The sequence below is a fragment of the Chelon labrosus genome, assembly GCF_963514085.1.
Source record: "Chelon labrosus genome assembly, chromosome: 5".
In the NCBI taxonomy this organism is placed as follows: domain Eukaryota; kingdom Metazoa; phylum Chordata; class Actinopteri; order Mugiliformes; family Mugilidae; genus Chelon; species Chelon labrosus.
In genome coordinates, this window is record NC_140341.1 from 6,126,150 (window position 1) to 6,153,076 (window position 26,927).

A 26,927-nucleotide genomic window follows, 5' to 3' on the forward strand; every position below is an offset into this window, starting at 1 on the left:
CGTTCCTGATTCAAATTCAATTCACTATAGAGATGTTTGACTTTTGAAATAATTTTTCTCAGTTATGAAACAGGTTTTCACAAAACTCATTGTTTTTTTGAGATTTGTGGTACTTCCACAATATTTTACCTTCAGCTGAAAGTCACATTTTGGACGTCCTTCACGCTTGGACCGATCTTGTTAAGCGGCGTTTTGACGTTTCTAACGAGAGCATGCGGGAAGCGATTTTATGAATCGATGTCGGGTCTTTTAAATGGAAATTATTTTGAATTGGAAAATCGTTTGTCGTTGTGATCTCTATTGCCGACTCACTGATTCATCGTGCTGAATCGTCTTAAAAGCTGCCAACAGGGGTCCGACTGGTGCCAACAGTCAGGACGTACAACCAAAACTCTGGCCACAGATCTTTACGGACACCGGAAAATGTCTTGGTGAAGTGTTTTACGGCCAATAAATAAATGTATTGATGAGAAACTGTAAATAATTGAACCATTTTAACCAGTTGGCATGAAATCTTGTTTTATTTGAAGAGCTCCTTTGAAGTAGAGGCAGTAAATAATTGTAGAACTGTTAATGTTGTGGGACCGGTTTTATTTTTAGTTTGGCAGTTTAACTTAAACCAAATAAATAAAGTAAGAACAACCGTGTGTGAGTCTGAAGCAGCGCGTGGGGCGTCCGTGCCAACTTTGCGGATTTGTCAACACCGAGATCACGTTGAAACGATACGATAAGCTAACAGCCATGTAGAGACAGAGCGGCTGGCAGATGGACAGATGGGAGAGGTGCCAGGAAGAGAGACGGCAATACAGAGAAGGCAATCCGCAAGACATCCGCGGGGCAGACGACAGTGACTGACGCGGCCACATACGCGGGAAATGTACTTCTCTGAGGCTGTCGATGCTGCTGGAGGACGAGCCGCGGAGAACGAAGGCAGCAGTGCCTCGGTAAGAGCTGGCACTCGCTCCTTCCTTGGCTGTGTCATCTTCGCTGTTTGCCCCGGAGCACCTCTTCTCAGCATCAGCCTCCATGTCAGGGCTCATCTCGCAATCTCTTGCTCTTTTTATCCCAGTTCCTCCTCCCCGAGCCTTTTCTCGCAGCCTCCTTTCAAAGGTCATATGAAGAAAAGAATAATTTTTTTTTCTTTCCTCCTCTCTATCCAGTAGACAAATGTCTACAGATACATGGGCAGAGACGATTTGTGCTCTTTTTCAAACCATATTGTGTTGCGGTATGTGTGTGTCCTCAGGAAACAAATCGGCAGTGTTTTTTTTTTTTTTTTTTACTTTCTGGAAAAGAACGTCACATTATCTTGATTTCTCCCATTTTGTGAGTGTATGTAGAAGATATGAAGCAGTTGATTGGTTTAATTTATTGTGCCGTCCTCATCCTGCAGTCGCGTTTATTCACCTTTTTTCCTCCGCACTGAATTTATTTGTGGGTTTCTGTGACAACTTGACTAATTCCAGCGTCGACAGCTGTGAAGTTACATAATGCCAAATATGCAAATCCTAAAAATGCAAAGTAAAATTATGATAATACGACATCAACATCATTATCCGCACATCTTTACCAAGTGAGCATACGACCACATGAGCCGCAGGATCTCTGGATAAGATATATGTGTTTACATTCCCCAGAACATCGGTCACAAAGTTTGTGTTGGAAGGATGTGAATGGTGGGGCACATACACCGATCAGCCACAACATTATGACCACTGACATTAGATGTAAATAACGTTGACCATCTTGTGACAATTCAGTGTTCTGCTGGGAAACTTTTGGACCTGGCATTCATTCGTGGGGATGTTACTTAGACATATAGCACCCACCTAGACCAGACCAGGCACCCCCACCCCATAGCAATGACACTCCTTGATGGCAGCAGCCATCCCCAGCAGGATGCAGCCACAAAAACGCTTAGAAACAACTCAACAAAACATAAAGAACAGCACAAGGTGTTGACCTGGCCTTCAAATTCACTAGATCCCAAACTGATCAAGTATCTGTGGGATGATCCACAGAGGACCCTCCACCCAAAGGCCCCCACTAACAATATTGTGTTTACAGACACCACAGGACACCCTCAGAAGGCCCATGTCCATTCTCTGATGACTCACAACTGTTTTGGAGTCACAAGGGAGACTTACACAATATTAGGAAGGTGGTCATAATGTTATGCCTGATCTGTGTATTTTCTTATTGTGCAGATTATGAAAGGTTTCCTCCTTCTCAAGTATGATCCAGTCTGTTCTGATTAATGTGGTCACATGTTCTGACTATCAGTGGACCGTTATCGTCTTCACATCCTCTAACATGTTGGTTTTGTCGTTTGCCTCCTGTAGATGATGAAGCACGCATGGGACAGCTACCGACAGTACGGCTGGGGCCACAACGAGCTGAAGCCCCTCGCCAAGAAGGGACATTCCACTAATATCTTTGGTAAGTCGCACACAAACATACCCCACTCTCACACTCCTGCCTGTGCCCGTTGGCGGTTTTCTCTCACAACGTTCACACATGGATGCATGCGTGACTGTGCACACACACACACACACTTCTGCTGATACTCAGACATTTAATAGGCCCATACACCCTGTCTTATCTCCTGTGGACAAAGATATGTGATAATGCCTCCGGTAGGAAACACATCGCTTTGGAAAAAGAGTGTTTGCGAACACAACCAATGAAATGTCACTGAAACAACAGTTATATCTGAAAATGTATTTGAAGTACTTTTAATTTTGCACTCGTCCTCATCCAATGTGTAAATCTGTGAAGTAGTTATTTTGTTGAACTCTGGTGTTATTAAGTGTCCAGAAATGCTAATGAAAATGTCCCTAATGCGACGCCAACATCACTAATGGCTGTAATTAAAATAATCTCGTTCTTGGGTTAACAATCTAATGTTTAAACCTTAATAAACCTGTCACAGCTAAATGTTGCAGTGTTAGATGTTGCGTAGACGGTGGGGTCATAAAAGCTTTTTAAGGCTTCGTCACAGTTTAGTCATGAGGGAAATTCCTGTTTCTGGAGAGCGAGACGGGGTGAGACACATTGCCGTTGGCAGAGGTCAATCCGATGCAGACTCTCATCGGCTGTGGGTGTATTTTGGAGGTTATCTACCTCTGCAGCTGCATCTGTGACGACGCAGATCACACAACTTGGACTGCACAGGACAGTTTTTACACCTTCGTGAGCTGCAATGGCCTGGAAGACACTTCTGTGGTGGAAAGCCGGTCTTCTGGGCCAATCAAATCATTTGGCTGTGTTTTATGGATTGATGGACGAAGAGTAACAGCGATGTAGTCCCATCTGAGTGCTGTGAAGTTGAATTTCTTTACAACTAAATGGCTCTGATTGGTTGTAGGGCTATCCAAATGCAAACTTAGGTCCAAATTAAAACAAACCTCATAACGAAATCCAAATGGCATCTTACCAAACTCATATTTGGATCAGTGTTGAGTTGGGTTTGCCAGGCTAAAGTTGTAAGGGAACGTATAAAAAGCAAGTGTGTCTGATTTTCAAGGAACTCTTCAATGAAGTTGGTTAATTTAGTATCGACACAGTTGGGTAGCACCATGGTGATATTAACATTATTATGACCTAAGTTAACGCTAATGTGATGTCTATAAACAAAGACCTGGCTAGCTGCTAGCTGCTAGCTGCAAACTAAACATTTCCTGCTGCTGCAGCTTCACATTAAGAAGGATTTAACTGCCAAAAACACAACTTTTATTATATATTAGTTGCAGAATTTGGCAGTTTTTGACAAAGGAACAGTCTGAAATATTGCGGAGGGTAATGGACCAAGCAGAGGCAGCAGTAGTGAGCTATTAGATGAAGAGCTGCAAGTGACAGGTAACTAAGACCTGCTGGTTATCGACTCAAGCCAAGTCCAGATTATATAATGTTTAAAATCAGATGGAAAAGGCCAGCTGTTGCCTTGCTTCTTTATTCAAACCACATTATTTTGTTTTTCCCAGAATTATTTTACCACTTTTGCTGCTACCACCGACTTATACAGGTGCCACCATATCAACCAGGATGGAAATGTTAAGACTTTAGACTTCCAATTGAGTGTTTTACACAGAAACGCACAATTCAACAACCGAAGAAGAGTTTAAAATGATCAATAAATGCTGCAACAAATTTTTTTGACACACAAGGGTAGCAGTAGAAGGTGTTAACAAAACTCGCAGCATATCATTGTTTAGTCTGATTCGACACGTTTATGAGAGAGCACTTCCTTATTGCACATGCAGCAGTTACAGAGGAACACTGCCATTCGTTCAGATTTGTCTGTCTGCCGTTATATGTTTATTACGGAGAGTGCAGATGCTTTTTTAGGGCTCCTCGACTGAGAACAACTACTTGCTAAGAGCTGTGACAGTGAACCAAAACGGTAAAGCTGCCGGCTGGACATCTTAACTGTGAACTGAAACTCACTAACAAGCTCCCCGAAGCCGTTGGGAGCTGTAGATTTGGCGGTTACGGTCTGTGCTGTACTCACCGCAAGTCATTTCTGTTTTTTTATTGTAATTTAATGCTTTGCTAAAGGAAAAAACATCAGGTTTAGTAGCTTTCATTAGAAAAAGAAGGTAAGGCACAATTGTATAAAGATGTGGACGCCACAAACCGACATCAAATAACTACTACCTCAAGTTACCTTTGTCTGGACCAAAAAGTTTCACTAGTACACACCATAAAGACTACGACTGCCGTACCAGCAGTAGTCATCATTCAATAGGGGAGGAGCTCCTATTAGCTGGGAGGCTAGGAAGCCAGGAAGAGCTAAAACTCATCATAGAGAACTGGCCACTCCTGAATCCTGTTAATCAATTGGTTTACTGGGAATGGTGCCACACAAACCTCCAAAGCTAGGTTAACAGACGCTCACCGACTGCTGGCCTGGTGTGTCTTGACTAACCATCCTCTAACGTAGTTTAAAGTGAATTTAAATGAGGAATGTCCAATAATCACCAATGATTTGAATCATTAATCCTGATATTTGTCAGTCAAGTGACAGCATTGTATTCAGCTGCATCATTTGTCACTACAATGAACTAGGATGACTATTTGGTAAATGGCTGGGATTCTTTTGTCCCCTAATCCAATCCCGATCATTTATTATTCAGCTCCAGGCACGGTGAAAATCTGTGTTCTCTGCTCCAGAAATGGGCCTGACATCCGACGCCGTAACCCTCTTTGTAATATTTTTCTGTCTAGAGGAAACTTTTCTCTTCGTTTAAATGCAGCGTTCAGTGTTTGTTGTTGTTTCAGTGTAGCCTTTACTTGAGTGGACTCCACCGAATCCAGTTTGTGATTGTTCTTGTAGCTGTTGAATCAAGTTGTTAGTATTGAGTGACGTTCTCTTACTAAGGCCTCACCAAACATCCACATCGCTTATTCTTCTACCCCTCTTCTTCTTCTTGCTCTTCCTCTTCTCCTCCTCCTCCTAGTTCTTCTTCTTCTCCTTGGCCTTCTTCTCTTTCTCCTTCTTCTTCATCTACTTTTTGTCCTTCTTCCCTTTCTTCTTCTTCTTCTTCTTCTCAGTCTCCTTGTCCTCCTTCCCTTTCTTTTTCTTTTTCTTCTTCATCTATGTTTTTCTCCTTCTTCTCATTGTCCTCCTTCCCTTTCTTTTTCTTCTTCATCTATGTTTTTCTCCTTCTTCTCATTTTCCTTCTTCCCTTTCTTTTTCTTCTTCTTCTTCTTCTTCTTCTCAGTCTCCTTATCCACATCCACTGCTTCCCTTCTTCATTTTCTTCTTCTTCTTCTTCTCCTGCTTGTTCTCCTCCTGGTTCTTCCTCTTCTCCATGTCCTTCTTCTTTTTCTTCTCCTTCTTCTTCGTCTTCTTCTTCTTCTTCCCTTTCTTCTTCTTCATCTTCTTTTTGTCCTTCATCTTCTTCTTCTTCTGGGATTTTTTGGCAGTTTTGATGCTAACCATTAAACCAGAGGAAGAAGAAGAAGTTTTGATGCTACCGGGCCGTGGTTTTATTTTATGGCAGACCTAAAACGCTCTAATCTGATCATTTTATAAATACATGGATCGACCACGATAACGATCAGAACATTTCTAGTAAATGGAATAGTTACCATACACTTAATTCTGATTTGAGGAGAGCGTTAATGTGAAGTGCTCTAATAATGTGATGTAATGTGATATGGAAAATGAAGGCATACTGTTTGTTTCCTAAATCCATTAACTTGCAGTGGTGCCATATGCATTGACAGCACACTGCACTAGAATACACTAAGTTGTTTTCACCATTTTCCAGTGTCGACTTGGCCAGCACCTCCAGAAAAGCTGTAATACTTCACACTTGCTCATACAGTATCCTCTCTACAGCCATCCTGTCTTCTTCTTCTTCTTCTGCTGCTGTCAGGCGTTAGCATGTCTTCTTCTGTTGTATTATTGCTGTCAGGGTGGATGAGGTTGGTGCAAAAACGTCTACAGATCTGCAGCCTGCTGCCACAGCTTTACAGAGATGATATTAATGAACACACATCCTGCTCTGATTGTGCTAGACGCACTGGGTAATGTCCATCATATTAGTGTGCCTTTGACTCACTGTTGACTGCTTCTATGTGTGTGTTTGTGCTCACCAGAGGTTTTGTATATTCTTGAGATAACCGTATATCTTTAAATTCAAATAATCAGTGTTGGCAATGCCGTCCAAAGTCTCTTATTGGTCTTGATGTCTCGGTGCGAATGTAAACACGTGAATATGTTATTTTATGCTTGTTTGTCGGAGCGTTTATGAGTTGCCAGTTTGATTTGTGTGTTTTGTGTCTGGGTTTCTGCATGTGTGTGTTTGTGCCTGAGGTTGCCGGATGTGTGTGAGGATGCATGCTCATGAGGCTTTTGTGTCAAATAGGAATGTTCCATCTGGTAAATTGGCCAAAGGCGCCTGCGTTATTTTATGAGTCGCTGCTAAACGGTAGATGGATGCTGTTTGTGTTTGTGTGTCCTGGTAATGACTGAGTCTGGAGTATCTGCAGATTAATAGTCGCAGGGTGGCCAGTGAAAATACAAGCCAGGCAAAAGGCAAAGAATCAAGCATCACACTCTTCACCAAAAAAAAAAAAAAACACTTCCATTATTGATGAGGCATATCCTGTCTTCCTACACAACTTATACTTATTGATTGTGTGTGCTTGTGTTTTGAAATAGAACAGAAAAGAGAAGGCGAGGTATTGGAGATGCAGCAGACTCCTGTTGCTTGTAGTATTGACCACTTGTACCAGAGAGACGCACATACACAAAGACTCAAAGGGTGAAATTTGGATTTATACCATGTTGATATTTTAGTTAAGTGAAGCCTACGTCGGTACGCGATGATGAAAGGCTGCCACAACGTTTAGACAAAATCTAACATGTCAATTTGCATTTGCAGTCATGTTGAAATGAACTTTTTTTGTATTTCTACCATTTTTATTTTTGCTAGCAGTTTTTTTTCTCTGTAACTGAACTGTGACCAAGCAATTTCTCTTGGGGATCATTAAAGTCTATCTAAGGCATTAGAACATTAGAAGTGTGGGACTTCTTTACAAACCACAATTACACAACCGCTATGCATTAGCATCTCGACAAAGAAGAATCGCTGACTTCCCGACTTAAAAAACGGGACGAAATGAATGGATCTGGATCGTTGCCTGGGAGTTGTGTCCTCGTCTGTTGTGTTTTAGACAAGAACTCAACAAAGACTCTCTAGAGCAAATGCTAATGGCGAGCTTGGTGCAGAGCATTTTACAACTTGTTAGCAGTTAATATAAACCTAGAAAACTAAAAAACTAAAAAAAATTGATTTCCGTTAGCGTTACGCTTCAAGCGGGTGAAAGCAACCTTCATCAGAATAATATAATATAACAGCCGCTGCGTTTTCAGCTGCTATCAGCAATGCCATCAGACATTGAAGTTAAATCACATTCAACATTCTCTTTTCTAATTGAAAGAGTATTTTTAATAATTGCGCTAATTATTTCTAATAAGGTCAGCGCTGAATAGATCTGGACTCTCATGATGAATAGTTTCAGTGGATAAAAGATTTCATGTTAAAATACGTGAGAACATTTGTGAACGGAAAGGAATTTCTGCTTCGACCAAAGGATTAATCGACACTCACGAAATAGGTGGGAAATGTGTGAAGCCACAGATTTAAACTGTCTCGATAGAAGAGGAGAGGGCAGAATGCTAACCAGAGGACAGGGCCTCTCTCTGTGGCACCAGGCTCAGATAACCTTGAGTTCACTATTTTTTTTTTTCCCCCCTCTCTTTCTCTCTGTTCTGCAGAGAATGGCTCGAGTTGATTTCGAGTACAGATACTAACGCAGCTTTTGTCTTGAGGGCACGTGGTTCAAGCATGGATAACTCACGGCCTTGTAAAGGAAATACAGTTCATGCTGGGTTAGGTGGAGCACTTGCACGGTCTAAAAACACACTCACACATATATATATATATCTACAGCCTTGGATGGAGCTGGCATCACAGACTGAAGTTTGCTTTAAAAGGTTTGAAGGTTGATGTCCAAATGGTTTGTGAATTAGTTCTGTAAGTGGAATATAGATTATACTCATATTGCCACACCACTGCAGCCCTACTCGATATACTCCTATATAAAGAATTTAAATAGAATTAATCATAACATCAGCTACCATTGATTCACGCTGAAAGCACTTCCAGAGATCTCCGGTCAGTCAAAGCAAAGGTCGGGCTTTACCAGCAGAAGCGGAAGTGGTCTTGTTTATCGTGGATGGACAGTACAGTCTGTGACCATTAAAAAAAAAAACACTCCTCAGGGTTTTCTGGAAAATGCTCTCCGGGGACACAGGTCAGCCATGAGTGGAAGTCTACACCACTGCTGGCTTTTTGTCCCTTTTTTTGTGGTTAGAGGGGTTTAATCTTCTTATGGAAGGAAGTTGGAACCATCAATACAAAGCTCCTCTAGTCCTGTGCAACATAACCCGGTTACTCAACAGAAAATTAAATGGAAACTAGTTTAATAATTAACAAACCATATGAGTAATTTATCAAGGAAGAACATTCAGTTATCCAGGCTGCTTAAACGTCCAGATTTGGGGGATTTTGTTGTACTTTATTGCATTATTACTTTAATAGCTCGAAATTTCACCAGACTTAACTTGTTACAAATATTTTCCACTGTAGAGTAACAGATCATTGACATTTCCTTAAAACCCTGTGGCTTTGAGTGACCTTATTGCGGTAATTTCAGGGGATTTAATCTGCCAGCACATGAGGGAATCCAGCGTTGAGTCGGTAAGCCTGCCCTACACACACTCTCCCTAGTGGCTGTTATTGCTTTATTGGTTTCCCTGAAAGCTCTCAGTCTGATGATTTTAATCTAAACTTGCTACTGGAGAATCTCTCACATCTCCGGCGCATGGCTTTCTCCCAGAGGCAGTCTGGCGCGCTCACGGTAAGCGATATCACCCAGCGCCTTGGGCGTGCGGTTGCTACAGGCCTGTGAGGAGGAGATGATGATGCAAAACCGGGATGGAGCTTGGACACCTGGCCCAGCGCTATGAGACAGCTTACTCATTATTCATGACACCCGCTTCTTCCATTATAAGATTGCTTTGGCTGTTTGCCCACATAGAGATGATCTGAAGCTCACCTTACACTCAGTTTCGAGTAAAAATACATACGGCCGTGAGGTAAAAACCATTTGCTTCGAGTGTCTTTTTTTTCTTTTTTTTCAAACAGCAACATCATCCAAAGTGACTCAGTATAGATCCTGTTTGTGTAATACCTCACAGAACCTCAATACCACATAAAACCCTACTTTCATTTCCAGCTTTTCTAATCAATATAGTAGCGTAATCTTGTGCAGAGCTTTAGGGATATTCCTTCTTTCTCAAAGCGCATCTACGGGGTTTTTGTCGATGCTGTATTAACCACGGAGCTCACACTTGCAGTCATGTAACTGCACTCGCGTCCTTTGAGCATCTAGGTCATGTCTTAACATGATTGGCTCCCAAGGCGAAACGGCGCATTGCATCCTGGAGCGAAGTTTCCCCTGTGACACCAGCGCGGTGTACCCGTGGGTGGCTACCAGGAACTTAGGCATAGCAGAGCACGACAACAGGAACGACTTATTTATGTGTGGCTGGAAAAGTCTGGCAAGCCACAATACAAGGCCCACACCTTGTATCGTGGATTAACCTTAATTCTCGACTGTACAGGCCGGCATATCTAATGCGTCATATAAAAGAACATCCATGCGCAGCAACAAATCCTCAGTGAGTTAGGAGCTTCACACAAAAACAATGCAACTGCTCTAGTTAACATAGGAAGTGATTAGTTATTCCACTGCAAAGATGTTTAGATCAGTGACTCTTTGCTGCCGTCATTTCCACGTTTGTTCTGTTCTGTTGGTTAAGTTAATGTGTTTCTCTCATTTAATGCGGTTATTATTAATTCAAAGCTACTAATGTGGGTTTATCTTGTTTGCAAATCAGCAGTGAAATTGCTCAAAGCTGAGATGTGAGAGTTGTTTCAGGCTCAAGTCTGTTAGTCTATGTTAGAATAAAGCGCCCACTGTGTGCATTGTTGGAAAGGATTGATTGAACTATTGAATAACCCGCAGACAGTACTTATAGCACTTCCTGAATGCTTATCTTTAATTTTATGGCTGCAGCTTTCTGCCAGTGGGAGGCTTTTATCTAAAGCACCTCGCGGTTCCATTAATATATACATTTTTTATCAAGGAAGATTCCAGTAAGGACTAATCGTTATTTATCTGGAAGCCACTGTCAGTTTTTATGCTTTAATACGTCATGAATACACATGTATGACAAGATAGTAGCAGACAATGTTGTGTAATATAGGCTCTGCTGGGATTAGGGATGCAACAAACTATTATATTTCTTCAGAGTAGTTGATTAATCTTTTGTTGAACAGACCTTTTCCTCGTACATTTTATTAAAACATACTGACGACATATTTGAACACAAAGGCAATGATTGAGTAACCAATTTCAAAGTTTGAAATTTTAGCAAATTATGCGAAGAGTTTAGATTCATAGAGTGTAATTAGGAAAGATGTTTTTTACTATATTCTCCCATTAATTAGCATTCATTGAGTACAATTTAACTTCAATGACAGCAAATGGAAATGCAATGCAAATCATTGGAATTGCATTGCAAATGGAAATCCTCTTTTTAAATAAAGTCTTACTCACAGATTCTCTACTTATAACTGATGACACAGATTGTGTAGGAGTTGCTGACGAACGTGGAACGATGTTCAAAGCATATACAAATAAGAAACGGCTTACAGAATTTGGTCTGGTTATATCCTGAGTCTGCAAGTGTAAACCAGCCAAAAAGCAGTGGTTCCTGCTTTGGTTTATTGTGTATAAATCCAGCTAATCGTCTATGATTTTGAGGACACCAGTATGGTAGAAGGTGACCTGGATGGTGCATGCGTATCACTTACCTGGGGGAGTACATGGCACCAGGATTTACTATAGGGGGAAAAAGGCAAGCCGGCAGAATAAGTGTTCTGCTGTGAGACCTTGGGTCCTTGAGTATCGTTGCAGACCATCTTCACCCTTTCATGATGGCAGTGGTGAGTCTTCCAGCAGGATTCCTCCATTAGATTCATCCAATGGGCCTCTGTTTCCCCAGATCTGTGTGATGTGCTGGACAAACAAATCTCATCCGTGGACGTCCAACCTCACAACTTGCGGGACTTGAAGCATTTGCCCGCTAACGTCTTGGTGCCAGATACCACAGCACACCTTCAGAGGTCTAGAGGAGTCCATGGCACTGTGGATGAGGGCTATTCTGGCAACAAGAGGAGGGCTGACACAAAATTAGACGGGTGTCCTGAATGTTATGGCTGATTTGTTTGTATTTTTATTGGTGTTAAAGATTTTTAAATACATTTCTACTAAATTCTACTTACGTTAATCTGTAGGAATGTGGGGGTTGATGAAGTATCACTCCCCCAGGAACTCCCCCCCCCCCCATTTCTTTCACATTTATAAACTCAAAGCCGCAGCTCCTCCATCGGCCTTGATTAAAACCTCCCTCGACACAAACGTATGGTTTTGCAGCTGATGGTAAAATTGTGTTCCGGTGGTTAACACCTGCTCAATAATTGAAAGGAATTTTTTTTTTCCCCTTGTCGGATGAGAGTCAAAGTGACACGCTGCCTAACAGAAAACGGTGATGCCCTTGAAAGGACCAACACAATGCGTAGACTTGGATGTCGTGATGACTGTGGCAGTAGGGAAGGGTGGGGTGGGATGAGAGGGTTTGACTGATGATCACTTCGCAATGATTGCCTGCAGGGCCCAAGGCTGCTTCCTACATGATTGAAGGAGAATGAGGGGAAAACAGAGATCTGGGTTTGAAAAGGGGAAGACGGTGAGATATTCATGTGACCCTTCAGTAAACCGCATCCCTCTTAGTTACTGTTCCTGTGCTTGTCAAGCTGTAGGCAAGTTTGCTACTTGAAATATCTGATGACTTTTGCTGCTGCTATGATTTCCAGCAAGTGTAGACAAAGCAAGCATACATCAATGTAGTAATGACGTTTAATGCACTTAATGTTTGCTTGTACTCAAAGGGGGACCCCTCATATGTCCTGAAGACATCCTGCTAATGAGTCTGTTTGTTTTTTTCCTCATCCAATCCATGATATATGCTGTACAGGTTGGGAAGCCCACTAGAGAGTCTTTAAACCTGCAAACGGCTCTCAATTAATGGCAACATGAATAATATTATGATAACTCAGCAGCACTATGTAATGATTAGAAACCTGCAAGCCATGCTACATAAAACTTAATAAAAGTTGATGGTCCAAGCAGAGGACATGGAAGTAAAGCAGCATCTTGGTTCCTCTATTAACAGGGCAGGGCTGGTTAAGTGTTATAGTGTAACGTAGGGAGCACAGTTCGTAGCAGAGAAGATTTCCTTGTCAGTATCATGTACGCCATGTTGATCAAAACTTACAAATCATGATTCTTCTAGGGCTGCTACAAGCAATTATAACATAAAATCTATGAATGAAGAATCCATTTAAAACTCAACAAAAGTTACAATTTGTTTAATTAGACCAGATTCACCCTTACATAGTGTTGTGTATAATTTGACTGTAATGGTTTTTACTGATGTACTATTTATCTGCTAAAGGTTGCTTATAGCGTAACGCTAATGGAAATGTACATTGTTTAGTTTTAGAGGTTTATATGTGCAGAAACAGACATGTAAATGCCATGTAATGCAGCGTTAGCATGCTAACCATTAGCATAATCCAAATACAGATGTCGCTGTCTTCGCTTTGAGGTCGGAAAGGCAGGGGATCTTCTCTGTTGAGGTGCTCTCGCATAGCGGCTGTGCTACAATGAAGAGCTGTGTGATTTAACAAAGCGTGTATACAGATTTTAAACACTTTTGATGTTTGGGTTGGGGGTTCAGTCATTTTAAGCCACTTTTGGCATTCCTTCCAACTGGGGAAAGATTTAAGATGGATGTGTCCATTTTCTGAATCAAATCGGTCTTGTTTTGAAAGCTCTGATTGGTTTATTTCCTGCACTCTCGTGTCAGAAATCTGCATTAGATTAGTCCACGTGTGAAGGAGATCCAAAACTACTACAGAAGTTCATTTAAAAAGTATGAAAAGCTGCACCAAAGCAAAGCCATATGCAAGATGTGACAACTAGATGTAAAATATTGTGGAAATGCCACCAATAACAACATTGGTTTGAAGTAAAATAAATTAAAAATGGAAATATCTGTAAATAATTGAATCGAATTGAATTGACAGCCCTAGCTTCATCTGGTATTGTTTATGATGAGTTAACACACTGAGGATCTTAAACAAATCTATTAAATATATTATTATTCTCTTTTTATTCAAGTTACTGACGCCTTCTTAAACCAACTTCAGGCATGATCTCCTCCCGTTAGCACAGGTTGTTATCTCCATTTAGATGACGGAGCCCATTCCATAATTTCTAACTTTGCAAACTCCGGCACATTTGCAGCGCATAAAAAGAAAGACTTAAGGAGTGAATTGAGTTCTACTCCCACCCAGACTTGAAGTTTCCCTTCAGAACTCTTTGACGTGGCCCTCCCGTACTCTCCTCTTTCCTTTCAGATAAATATTTCAGTAGGGCTGCCGGTGCCAAATTGGACAGCAGGAAACAGGAGGATTTGCCTGCTGCTGAGTCCAGCAGGAATGTGCATAAGCCCCTTGAACAGAGTAGAAAAATGGGGATGTTTCATGCAAGCCATTAAATTGTGAGTCTGTACCCAGAGGCTTTATTTTATTTTTTAATTTATTTATTTTTTGTCTATCTACTACGCGTATATAACCAGGCGATGATCAATGCTGGAGTCAGCAAAGTAGTGGTGCTGAATAATTGTTTGCGACTCCACCGTGCAGCTCTACATAACTCAGAAGCTGTTACACTTTTGATAAATATTAATATAACCAGCCTCCTGGAGACTCAAGAGATTTGTTTCAGCACAGTGCAGGGAGCTTTGGAGGCAACTGAAAGCTGTTCGTTCTACCTTTCTCTTTCTTCATTGTTTTTAAACCTTCTGAATGTATACGTGACTCTGATCACTTCTGAATAGAGCAAATTCCTCTATGTTTATACTGCTGGATTTTGAAGGATTTGCTGACCTTTCTCAGGCTAAACTTGACCGTACCCACTGTTGTTCACACTTTCACATCTCTACCATCATTTCCTCTTGTCAATAAACTCAAGTTACTCTTTCTATTTCTGTCAGCATCATAGATCTGCACTTCCCTGACAGCTGGCTAGATATTTTAGACTTTTACAAAAGAGGGAATACAAAATTGGACAATTCAAGATGTAGATTGCAGTAAAAGTGCTCAAAATGAAAAAAAAAAAATGACCTTAATTTCTCTAGTTACCAGCTGAGAACCCATTTATTACAGTTGGAACAGATGGATAATTTGGATACCGTGGTTTTTTCCTTTCCTTTTCCTCAAAAGCAGTATGATTTCCAGTTTGTTATAATCCCATATATTTAATTTATAGCACCAAAAACACAGAAAGCACCAAAAGAGATAGGGAATTTGTACTCAGTAATTTTGTGCCTTTCTATCTAAACCTTGGTCTTCTGGTATTTTTGCCTCAACGCCAATCTGTCAGCTGATTATCACGTTTTCACGGTCACCAAAGAAGCTTGGATAATGATGTCAAGTATGTATTTGAGAATCTGTCCAAACCATAGACAGAAACCATTGACCACAGAGGATAATAATGCCAGGTAGACCCTACAATGACAAGATAACCATAGATGCAACTCTGCAGAGGAATCAAGTATGAGTATTATTGGGATTTACCCTTGGTGTACTATTCAGCCTGTGGATTTGTGCCGTGTGATTCATTATAATCCCGGCTTTGCCCGTGGAGCTCTGTTCAGTTGGACATATTGCGTACAACGCAGGCCTACCAGATGTAGCTCTGAACTTCAGAACTCTGTTGGCATGGTGCTTTCATACTGCAGCTCTACATTGTACATGCACAAGTTTATTTCTTTTCACTGTACAAACAAGGGAATTCCTTCAAACGACTTTACAGTAAAACCAGCGCTGACTGAGGCTGTTTGGTGCCGGGCCTGGAAACAGACGATCGGCCTGGGGCTTGGCCAGGGAGCTCATCGCGAGTGGAAGTCACAGTCCGACCAGTAACCCTCTCAGGCAGAAAACAGAACAGAACAGATGTTAAAGTCTGCTGCCAGATAAGTTGGTAACAGGTTTCCCATTGCCAGACCAGCCAGCCAGCCAGAATTGGCCCAGAGAGTTGCCTTGGCTTTGAGGATTGCTGCGGGGTTTGTTACAAAACAGACTGAAGTGCTACCATGGACCTGGAGCAGCAGACGAGGAGCAAGCTGTGGCGGTGGTCCTACACACTTTTTAATCAGACAAAGACCAACATGTTGAAACAAAGACTAAAAGATTGGCTTGAAGATAAAAGGACAACGTGGTTATTGTTGGATTGCGACAACCAAGCCCCAAACTATATCAAAGATCTAATAGCCCTGTGTGGGCCTTTGTGGCTGTTGAATCCAGGCCTCAAACTATGGACTTATAAATGTCTTTATAGATCTTTGTCACTCATGATGAATTCATTTGAGCTCTACTTTACACAAATATCAAATGGCTGGTCTGTCAGCAGCTTGTGTTTTCCTACACGTACCTTTTATTTAAGTGTTACCAAAGTCTGGCCGCTGGGTAGCCATCTTGGTTACACCCCTGGGATGTTTTTTTTTTTGGTTTAAACAGACCAGGCCACTGTCTAAATAAATGAACATGGAGCCATAATGGCTATTTCAGTGGTCAGTCTGGTACTTCCATGCGTGGGATCACCAGCCAAATATGATTTTTCAAGATTTAGTGACATCTCCAAGAGAAACTTTAAACCACCAGTCTTTCCTCTACCAATCCTTCACGGCTCAATTGGGAATGTTTTTACATGGCCGACATGTGTGACTAATCCCCTGAAACCACATTAATAAATGTCCAGCTAATTATACAAATGAACTCCTTATATCAGTCTGACAAAGCGGTTCTGATTTTATCCCGGTAAGCACAGGGTTGGATTGCTGTCACGTAAGACGCATTTAGGATGTTTTAAAGCGGTTTCTCTCTCCCTTAGACTGTCTGTAAGGCCTCTTCAGTTTAAAATCACTGGTGGTGGAGTTTTCTCGACCAGTCATTTAGAGGCGAAGAAGCAACTTGGATGAGAGGCAAAAGGTCTTCAAGAAAACTCAAACAAGTCTCGTTGTCTTTGTCAGATGTACCGTGACCTGGAAGACTGAGACCAGTCATAACTCTCTGGCATTGCATAGTTTTCTCTCCAGACTTCATTATTTACAAGGATCTGTTTAACCAGAGCTGGTGCATTGAATGTTACTGAATCATACATTCACTAAATGTTTTCTAGTAACTGTTTCATGGTCAGATTTTCTTCTTAGAAATTGGTATTAGTGTTGTGTGTTTCAAAGGTTGTTTCAGCCAAATTCCTAAAACTATATTTCTTAGTTTCCGTTGACGTGACATAAATGTGTCCGAGACTTTTGCCCCAAACTGTTCAGCACGTGGAATTTCATTTCTTTTAGTCACAGCGCTGAATATTCTCCTTAAAAATCGACTGCTGCATCTTTTGCGAGAATTCTGCAGACCTCTCTGTGAACCCATTTCTTTTTAAACTACTGTCTTGAAGTGGGGAAAAAAATCTGTTGAGAATTAAGTATTCTCAAGCAGACAGTGTCGAGAAAGTACTGCTCATTCCCAAGCCGTCCCTGGTGGGACTCCGAGTTACAGTGCCCCTGTGTTTAATGGTAACGTAGGCAGGAGGAAGAAGAGCAATGCGTGGACGCTTGATGGAAGCGCGGAGGGTTGCACAGAGGTCGCCCGAACCTCGACGCGCGCGCGTAAAACGCTGGTTCTTTCTGGTTCTAAATGAATTTATGCAACGCATCCAGGCTAAACGCGCGTGCACGGTGGACTCCCAACACACACCGGAGCTCTCCATCATCTCCCACTATCCGAGAGCCGACAGTTTACAAGACAGGCGGGATGGAGTCTGAATAATGGCGTCACGTTTTCCTGCCTCGTGTGAATTCATGCCGGAGAGAGCTCTAAAAACCTGTCGCCTAATGAAACTGGCACAGGGGCCCGGGAAAGATAGCGTTGAGTGTTTGAGAGAGAGATATAATGGAGGAGGTGAGAGTGGAGTTGGGGGGGGTAGAGAGAGAGAGAGAGAGGTGTGTGAAATTGTGATAGATGGAGAGTTTAGTTGAAGTAGCGAGAAGGTGTGTGTGTGGTGTGAATTCAAAGGAGGAGCGCGTACATGTATGTACAGGGAGTGTGTGTTATTTAGTTTTCAGCGTGTGTGTGTGGTCGTGATTCCCCAAATAAATAAACCTCATCCCGGCCAATATGTCTCAGATAAGCAGCGCCTGGCAACCATAAACGCACCTCTCGGAAGCGCCAGCTCAGCTTCACGTGACACTGTCGGGTGTTGTTTGAAAGGCTGCCGAGCGCTCAGGTTGTGGACGGCGACGGGGAAGCGGTGCAAGCAGATGTATGAAGGCTGACGGCAGATAAAGGCAGGCAGGGTCGGGGCGAATTACCAAGAGGAATAAAAAAAAAAGAAGAAGAAGAGGTGTTAGCGAGGGCATGAAAATGAATCGGAAAGGCGTTTACAGAAAAGAAGCGGCGTCCATGAATCAGGGTGTGAATGGAGCGATCGGGGAGAGATTAAGAAAAACACAGCGAGACAGTGATGAATGGGAACGAGCAGATGGCTAGGTAGGAAAAAGGAGGGGAAGATGAAAAGATGGAGGATGTGATGAAGCAGAAAGGAGATGGAGAAGGGGGAGTTTTCAGGTGTGAAAGTGAGCAGAGTTTCTCAAGGTTAGGAAAACAAGAGTTGCAGAGTAGTTGTAGGTAGGGAACGGCAGCAGCAACGGGGAAAGTCAGGGTGACGTGAAGTTAAACTTTGGTGATTTTTGGAGATTGGAAAAAGCCCCGGCTGCAGTATGAAATATATACGTATGCATTTTTTTTGATAGCACAATAAGCAACAAACTGAAGCTTGAAATTGCAAATCAAATCCCAACATTTGTGAAAATTTGTTTCCCCAAATTCTCCACTGACAAAACCAATGCTTCGTTTTAAGATAATCAATCATTTATTAACTTGGAGCAGTGGGCACACATTCCCCTACAAGTCTGCTTCTCTGACCGCTAGTCCTCGGCTGATAACGCCAATGAATTTGCATTAGAGAGCTGCTTCACAAACCCTCACAGTAATAATCTTTGACTCGGTAATCTAACGGACCTCTGTCTTTGCCTTGGTGCTGTCACGTGACTGCCGGCGCCTGAAGCGTACCTGCAGGTGATGGAAGTGACAGGCGTAGAAGGGGGTGGGGGTGATGGTGTGGTGCAGCAGAGAGGGGCTCCGCTCCACCAACGGTCGGACCAATCTGTCAGGGTCCGGCAGACGGCCAAGGCGTCCCGCTATCAGCACAGCCTGGCTGACTGCGGTGTATTTTTAGAGTGATTCCGAGGTTCCTGTCTATGATGATAATAATGCTGCGGCTCCTGCGTGAAGCCAGATGCTCTCCTTTAGCATGGAGTCATAGATAAGAAGGGGTGTTGTACGGACTAAAGAAGTGCAGCAGTATATGCTGATCTGAAATGAGGATATAAAACGTAGCATCATTGACTTTTAACACTGAAATATACACTCACTGGTGGTTTCATTGCACAAATTAATTCCTCTGTCTTTCATATCCTCTATTGTACTCCATTGTTTCCCACTAAATTTTCGGCCGAAAATTGCTGCAGTTGTTGCTTGCACGTGTTGTTTCGGCGATAAAAGTCCGAAAATTTTCTGCCGAAAAAACGAAAATGCACTTTGGGGGAATTTTCGGCCGAAAATTTATCGCCGAAACAGGATGTTGTGATGATGCAAGCAACAACCGCAGCAATTTTCAGCCGAAAATGGCCCAACAGTGAATTTTCGTTTTTTCGGACGAAATTTTTCGGTGCATCCTTAGTGTCAAATACGACCCGCGGGCCAAAAGTGGCCCACCACAGGGGCTCATCTGGCCCGCAGCGTGAATTGTGCGAAAATTACATAGAAGACTGCAATTTTTCAATGAAAAATAACTACTATAGTTGTTGTTATTTATAGGTTATTATAGGGATGTTATAGGTTATTATGCTGCTGTTACGGGTCTGGCCCGCTTGAGGTTAAATTGGGCTGTATGTGGCCCCCGAACTAAAATGAGTTTGACACCCCTGATCTACAGGAATACTAAACATAAGCAGTTTTTTTTGACGTGGCATTCTGTGGACAAACGTCTGTAAGATTGAATAAAGTGTCAGCGAATGAATCCAATGGTAGACAGTTGACTTGCAATCTAACTTTGCTAGCTAGTGCTAATAAAGTTGAGCTAGTTTTAAATCTCCATGGTCAAAAAAATCAAGAGCACAAACATCGGGTTTTAAAATGTGGCGGTAAAGTCGATTTTTATTCGTGAACAACACAAATAGCTTCTCATGCTACGTGAGTTTTACAAATCATTTTCTCTGTCAGGTTAAATTCAGTACTGATCAGGTGTGTGTGGAGAGTCTGGGGGGAGGCAGTTTTGGGGGAGGGGAGAGGTGCTTTTGGGAGAAATGGGAAAAACACAACATAAGCACGACGTTGTTTGAAAGGAGCAAAAATATTTCCGATTGGAGACCATGCCGGAGTAAATTAGACCCTGGCGGTTCTGCCATAGCATTAACACTGTATGGGAAAACCTGTTCTCACTAGTACAGGGTCTAGTATACCTTCTGATTCAGACAAGTCCGCTTTTAATGGCGTCATTCATCTGGATTTTTATTTTTCTTTGCAACAAATGCCTGAACCTCCCCAAACGTCCAGGTCCAATAGTATTTTTTTCTTATTATTATTATTAAACAAAGTTTTTACCATACTTCTACCTGATTGGACGAATCAATCTGAGTTTTCTGTGTCTTTTTCTCTGTGTCCTGTACAGGTAACTCTCAGCTAGGGGCGACCATAGTGGACGCCTTGGACACTCTGTACATCATGGGTCTGCACGAGGAGTTCAAGGACGGTCAGGAGTGGATCGAACAGAACCTGGACTTCGGCGTGGTGTGTACCTGCCTTCCTTTCATACACATGACACGTGTGGAGCAGTTGTTGTTGAGCAATAGCAACACTCTAAGTGACTCCTACACCTGATAATATTTGTTCCTGCTATTATTTTCCCAAAAGGCAGTGAAGTTGTAAGAGGAGAGAGACTTCAATGAGACTTGAACGGCATTGTTGCTGCTAAATGAGGCTCATTTAAGGATTGAACACTTTGTAGTTTAATTACTTGTTCCTGATTTTTTAGTTTAATTAATCAAAATTCAAAGCCAAATGCTTAATTTGGCCAATCGCTTTGATAATTGACCCACTCTGACGGGGCCCTGGCTGATTCATGAGTTCACTTCATGCTGCTTTTGTGACGTGGTTTCCAACAAGTCATTCAGCTCCATCAGATCATATCTAATAAGCAGGTTTTATTAAATATTCAGATTCAAAGTGAGATTCAAACCAGCCGTCCTGCCAGTTTAAAGGTTGGGACTAGGGCTGGGTGTCATTACTGATTTCCTCAATTGATTCGGTTCACTATCAATTCACTAAGAGAGACTTTAGCTTCAAAATCTTTTTCTCTTCAAACTAGAACTGATGTTGTCACTGATTCCAGAGAGTTGTGGTATTTCCACAATATTGTACCTCTAGTTGGTACATCTTGCCGTGGCTTTGCCTTTGTGCGGCTCTTCTCTGTTGTCATACTTTTTTAAATCCAATCAGCTTTAAGGCCTGACGCTGCTCTCAGGGTTGTAGCTTCTGTCATGTTTTGGATCTCCCTCGCATGTTTTACTAATCTCGTTGCGTCGTCCAGCGAGATTTGTCCTGCAGCTGGAACGAGAGGATGCAGGAAATGGGCATTCATTCATTGTCTGTAACCGCTTGTCCTGTGAAGGGTCGCGGTGGGGCTGGAGCCTATCCCGGTTGTCATCGGGCGAGAGGCGGGGGTACACCCTGGTCAGGTCACTGACAACCATTCACACTCACACCTACGGCCAATTTAGAATCACCAATGAACCTAACCAGCATGTCTTTGGACGGTGGGAGGAAGCTGGAGTACCTGGAGAGAACCCACGCAGACACAAGGAGATGCTAACATGCTAACCACCACGCCATAATGTAGTTTTTCTTTAAACCCAGCACTAGTAGGGACACAGCAGACCCACATGAAGGAACTACCGGCAACGAAGGCTGAAAAGTTGCACTTGAACACACCGCAAACACTACAGCAAACGACCAGCTGGCACATGAGTGAAAGGAAGTTACTCTCCATACCAGCAGGTGGCAGTAAGCTGTAGTAGCAGAAGACCTAGTAGTAGCTAGGTAGCTTTCAACACATCGATCTCTTAGATGATCAGCCAATCAGAGGGATTTCTCTGACTCAATGTGCTCCGCCACCAATTCCACATATTTAATCTAGTGGTAATGTTGCAGGAAACATTTCTAAAACTTGTCACGACCCACAGCAGACGTGCGTTACCTCGTTCTCTTATTACATCTCCTGAATTGTTCCACACGTTTACGAGTTAGCATGAACACCCAGTTTCCAGATCTAAAAGACAGCAGCTAATGTTTCAGCACCGTTTCCTTTCTGAAGGTCTGTTTCCAACCCTCACCCCCTCATCTCTGTCATTTTGTCCTTTTCGGTCTATTTTCGCTCCTTCCTCTCTTCTCTCCGTTAACGGTTTCTCGTTTCCGTCTCACTTGTCCATCAGCCATGCAGCTCTCCTCATTTATTTCCCCGTTTCAATCCTCGTCCACCCCCGTCACCACCCCCCCATCGCCTTATTAGTAGCATTTAACCTTTTTGGTTTGTCTTCGTCGTCAGTCTTCCCCCTGGTTTTTCTTTTATTTTCTTCAGTCTCTCCTCTTTCATTTATCAGATTTCCCTCATCAATCTCCTGCTATGTCCATCTCTTCCTTTTACCTCCTTTTTAACCTTTTCTCCATAATTACCATTTATTTTTCTTCAGTCGGTTCGCTCACATCTATTCACACCTAACTAAGCTTCCTGTCATTAATCCCTCCACCGTTTTACAGCTCTCCTTTCCCTCTCCTTACCTACGTCTCCGTCCTTAACCTTCCTTTATTTAATCTGTGCTCGGCTCCGTCTTATTTATATTTCTCCTCAAATAATCAGTGCCCACGTCCTGTCATTCCCCCTCTTTTCTCTGCTCCCTTTTCTTTCTTTCGGCGTCGGCGTCTGACACCCCTAGCTTGTTATTCTCCCAGCTGAGGCAATCACAGGGCAGCTAGCAGGTAGGCAACAGGGATCTAAGGAGGCTGACTCCTGGAGGGCTAATTAACCTCGGGATCACGGCGGTTGAGAAGTGGAATGGAAGGAGAAAATGGGGATGAAGATGGAAAGAGGAGGAGAGAAGGAATGCAGCAGCCGGGGTGAAGATGAGTTAGGTTTGATTGAGAGGAGGAGATGGAAGAAGGAAGATTAGAGGAGAAGACAAAACAGAAACAGAAAAGCAAAGAAAGAAAGGACAGACGCTGACGAGAGGTTGTCTTTTCTTTAAATTCTAGGAGACAGATATTGTTATTTTTCATCCATGTGTCTCAGAAGACATTTCTATATATGAACAGACTGAAGAGACAGAGACCTCTGTACTGGATTATAATAAGACAACTGAAAGATATTTTTTCTTTCTTTTTTTTGGTGACTTTTGTTCCCATTCTGTCTCATGAATGCTCCCAGTAAGCAAAGTATGTTGTTGCCATGGAGGCAATGACTGAACAGCTGGCTTTACCTTGAGCCCATTCATTATATGATTTTATGTTATTTAACCAGACTCGTTCCCAGGGAGCTAATGCTCAGCTGGTGTGTCATGTATGCACTCACCGGCCACTTCATTAGGTACACCAGTGAACACTGCATTAAATCCTGTCTCCATGAAGGTCATGGCATTCAGTATTTATTTAGAACGCCTTTCTGACGCCATTACAACATACACGATCAGGCATAACATTATAATCAATAAAGTTGTCCATCCATCCATCCATTCATCCAACCAACCAACATCCCTACCTACATCCCTACCTACATTCCTACATCCCTACCTACATCCCTACCTCACTACCTACATCCCTACATCCCTACCTCACTACCTACATCCCTACCTACATTCCTACATCCCTACCTCACTACCTACATCCCTACATCCCTACATCCCTACCTACATCCCTACATCCCTACCTACATCCCTATATACCTACATCCCTACCTCACTACTTACATCCCTACATACCTACATCCCTACCTACATCCCTACCTGCATCCCTACATACCTACATCACTACATACCTACCTACATCCCTACATACCTACATCCCTACATACCTACCTACATCCCTACATCCCTACATCCCTACCTACATCCCTATATACCTACATCCCTACCTCACTACTTACATCCCTACATACCTACATCCCTATATACCTACATCCCTACCTCACTACTTACATACCTACATCCCTACATACCTACATCCCTACATACCTACCTAAATCCCTACCTACCTACATCCCTACATACCTACATCCCTACCTAAATCCCTACCTACCTAAATCTCTACATACCTACATCCCTACATACCTACCTACATCCCTACATCCCTACATCCCTCCCTACCTACATCCCTACATCCCAAGATTGCGTAGATCTCCCTTGTTGCACCCAAAACAGATGTGACTCATCAGAGAATGGACATGGGCCTCCTGAGGGTGTCCTGTGGTGTCTTGACAACAGAATGTTAGTGGGGGGACTTTGAGGGGGGGGGGGGGGGGGGGGGTCTCTGTGGATAATCCCACAGATACTTGATCAGTTTGGGATCTAGTGAATTTGGAGGCCAGGTCAACACCTTGTGCTGTTCTTCATGTTTTTTTTTTGTTTTTTTTTTTAGTTGTTCCTAAAACGTTTTTTGTGGCTGCATCCTGCTGGAGATGGCTGCTGCCATCAAGTAGTGTCATTGCTATGGGGTGGAGGGTGCCTGGTCTGGTCTAAGTGGGTGCGACATGTCTAAGTAACATCCACACCAATGAATGCCAGATCCAAAAGTTTCCCAGCATAATATATTGCCACAAGATGGTCAATGTTATTTACCATCATATTTACTGTTTGTGTAAACTGAACATTATAACCTTCGCTAAGCAAAGATGTAGTGCAGGACTATCATATGAGAACACATACTTTTTCCACTAGTGTACCTAATGATTTGGCAAAAGAGCATATAAAAGAGATTAAACCCTCAAGAAAACCTCTAAACTAGATGATTATTAGAAAAGATCATGCAACTGCAGACACCTTCTCCTGGTCGATCTCTTTGGAGGTGACCAGCAGGGGCTTTTTTGTGGCTCATCTCTCCTGCAACCCATCTGAGTAATTAATGCAGAGACCGCCCTGCAAGGTCCCTGCAGTCACTGAGATGAACAATGGGTAAATAATATGTGTGTGTCATGTCTGAATGCTCAGGCTGAAACCATGGAATAAGGAGTTTGGATTGGATTTGCTAAATGGGTTTCCCTACAATGAAGGATGGTTGAGTGGAAAATGAAAAGAGACAAAGTGCATTAGATAGAATAAATCATAAAAATGGGAAACTGGGAATGGGGAAGGGACATTTAGATGGACGTAAAGGTGACAAAGAGAAAGGGCAGGAAGGAAGCAAAAGGTAGATTTGATGTGAAGGGTAATTTCACAGTTATCAAAGCAAAAAAAAGCAATCATTAGCACAGTCATCTTACAGTAGAATCATTTGGATTCATTAAATAAAGTGCAAGTGTCTTTTCTAGCACAGTGCTATCAACAATCCCCGCAGGAACGGCCGATGTAATAAAACTCCTCTTACCAACAAAAATGACGAGAAAACGGTGGCGAATTATAAAATGCAAAACAAATGAAATAAGAAAGACAAGAGAAAATGAGACAATATGCCCGGGCTGAGTAATAAGAGTCAGAGGTGGGAGAGGAGAGGCTTTTGGTTTCACAGCAGAGGAGAGATTAGAGAGCAGAGAGGGTGGAGAAGAGAGGATGAGACCTGAAACTCCTGCTAACAAGCCAGAGGAGGAGGGAGGAGGTGTGTCGCTACGCTTTCATTAACGGTTTGATGCTCTTATACCTGCGCGCATTAGCTTCTAGCCGCGGTAACGTTCATGAGAGGTTAACAGAGCTTAGGTTGAACGTTAGAAATACGGTCACGGCTCTTTCCTCAGGCCTTAAACAAAACAGGTAATTCCCCAGCTCGTAGGCAGCGGTATTTTTTCAACCCTGCAGTGGTCGGGCTGTGTAATTGGCAGCCAATGTGTTATTAAGCTTGGCCCTTGTGAATATCAAAGATTTGTTCAACCCCAAGCGTTCAGTCGTATCGAGCCTCTCCTTTAGGAGCTCCGAGGCTGGAATGAGGCCATAGTCTGGATTTCCATTTAGGAGATTAAAAGCATCACTCTTTGTCAAGTTTAATCGCTCGTCTGTGTAAACACGAGTGCAAGTTCCCCTGACGTTGCATCGAGCTCAAGTGCTGCGTGTTTGCCATCGCTGTTAGAACAAGTTCTGTCTTTGTAGAGAGGAAGAGTTTGCCCCTTTTCTCTTTCACCAGTTTGTAGTTGGTGATTAGAACCCAAAACCAAAGCAAGTAGAGCTCTCCCTGGTGGCTGGCTGCAGTATAGGTCATAAGCTCCACCCCCTCCATGTTAGTGGATGGGACTTGGGCCAAACTAAAACACTAAAATATAATGTTGTAGTATAATGTTGATGCATGTTCAAGTGTCATATTTTTTTGGATAAGTTTCAGACTCTGGCTTCGAAGTCGCAAGATGGCGCCGCCCACATCCCCGGGAAAATAGCACGGCTGATACAAGGAAGTGGCGAGATGTTGTCCATATTTATATACAGTCTATGATTAGGACTGACCTTGAAGTAGGTTTGAGTTTGGGTAGAGAGAAAAATGCAAAGGAGAAATAGCAGAATTCAAAAAGAATGTGTGCAGCATTTAATCCACACATTTAACTTCCACACATTTCCTAAGTCATTGTCTTATAGTAAGATCCTTTAACATGAAATCTATTTTTACTGTGATTTATTTATTGCAATTAAGAAACGTGTTGCTTTCCGTATTCTGTGAAAAGCAGCTGTATTACTTTTCTGCTAAGGGTTTGTTGCACCAACTCAGAGTGTAACGTTAATAGAAACCTATGTATTTTAGTTTAATAGGTCCATATGTGCAGAAACAGACCGCTTACAGGACAGCAGTGCTGCC

General features: G+C 42.5%; 1 protein-coding gene across 3 annotated transcripts in view; it reads left to right on the forward strand.

Moving 5' to 3' along the window:
• man1a2 (mannosidase, alpha, class 1A, member 2) overlaps positions 1 to 26,927 on the forward strand; it is a 147,177-nt gene that overhangs the window by 48,980 nt on the left and 71,270 nt on the right. For all 3 annotated transcript variants that reach the window (XM_084545211.1, XM_084545212.1, XM_084545210.1), the window contains exons 4-5: positions 2,343 to 2,439; positions 20,563 to 20,681. In XM_084545211.1, the coding sequence (XP_084401337.1) occupies positions 2,343 to 2,439; positions 20,563 to 20,681 (216 nt within the window). The remainder of the gene's footprint in view (positions 1 to 2,342; positions 2,440 to 20,562; positions 20,682 to 26,927) is intronic.